Raw genomic sequence first — 1,285 nt, 5'->3', positions numbered from 1 at the left:
GGGCGTGCAGACTTACTTCCACCTCCGGGTGCCGTATTCTGGTTTGCTGACTTCCACTGTATCCGACCCGACCGAGGCTATGCTAAATAGCCATATAGAGAAAGGCTTTTTTGTCGCTGTTGGGTTCAAATAAATATGCGGATCTTCAAAGGGGGGTGATACGAACTAGGGACAGTTTTATAAATGGTAAAACGTTCCGCACAGCTACTTTAAATAATGTGTCTCTTTTAGACATTCTGTTTTTGGCTGACGGGTCCTTTGTTATGTTTATGTATCATTTTAATCGCTCATTGTTTCATTTCATAGTTCAGCTTTAATTTATATAGTTGGCTAGGTTAGAATATAATATTTAAAACCTAATTTCTGGTTTTAATATATTTAAACTATTATATTAATATATAATAAACTAATATGTTAATTTATAGTGTTTTCTCTTCTTCCATCTCTGCTTGCTGATTGTGTCGTCCCTCAGGCTACAACCACCCTGCTCTCCTCAAACTGATGTCCAATCCCAACAATCTGGTAGGTCCTCTTCACATCCACATAATGTATGTCATCTACTACACTGAGAGAAGGAATGGTATTGTTTGGGATTGAATAGCTCTAGTGTACACTAGTCCAATATGGTATGTGACAAGCTGCCAGTTTAATAGAAAGCAGTGGATCCTGTTAGATTGAGACAACCACATTTGTGACATTCCATCCTCATAATTTTTTTTAATTCAAGTGCTATTAGTTTACACTGTTAACACTCTGCAGCTTTCACTACCGTCATTGTAGCAAAGCAGCGTTTTTTCCATTTTGTTCCCATGACCGTGCCATCACAAATCTCACATCTAAAGAGAGGATTGTCCCAAAACATTATTAAATAACTGGCTAACACCTGACAAAATAAGGCATCACAACGAGGCTCAGAACATGGAGATATGTTTTCAGGTTCTTGGCGCACACTATCTGCTATAGCCACATAACTATACCACATATCCTATACATGGTATTGTGGTTTACTGCAGTCCAGTAGTATATTGTATTGAGGTAAAACTGTGTAAAAGGTTGACGCGAGTCAAGTTAAAAAAGAATTCTCATAAAAGTTTGCATTGCGCATTGTTGACCAAAACTGTAAAATGTGTCCGTGCTTGCGTAAATGTGTCAAAAATGTTTTCTCTTTCTTTCAGAGTACGCTTGTGAACCGACCCGCCCTGGGAATCCTGCCACCTGAGAACTTCCCAGACAAACTCACTGAAAGTCTTCTCTCAGTTAGTAAACCCTTTCCAACTCTGCTCAC

At 38.8% G+C, this 1,285-nt stretch overlaps 1 protein-coding gene across 2 annotated transcripts in view; it reads left to right on the top strand.

Annotated features, from left to right (window-relative positions):
* abat (4-aminobutyrate aminotransferase) overlaps positions 1–1,285 on the top strand; it is a 155,268-nt gene that overhangs the window by 123,426 nt on the left and 30,557 nt on the right. For both annotated transcript variants that reach the window (XM_050070268.1, XM_050070267.1), the window contains 2 exons: positions 473–522; positions 1,176–1,256. In XM_050070268.1, coding sequence (XP_049926225.1) covers positions 473–522; positions 1,176–1,256 — 131 coding nt within the window. The remainder of the gene's footprint in view (positions 1–472; positions 523–1,175; positions 1,257–1,285) is intronic.

This window comes from Epinephelus moara, chromosome 18 (genome assembly GCF_006386435.1).
Source record: "Epinephelus moara isolate mb chromosome 18, YSFRI_EMoa_1.0, whole genome shotgun sequence".
Lineage (NCBI taxonomy): Eukaryota > Metazoa > Chordata > Actinopteri > Perciformes > Serranidae > Epinephelus > Epinephelus moara.
Note: the sequence above shows the minus strand (reverse complement) of the source record. Positions and strands in the feature narration are given on the sequence as shown.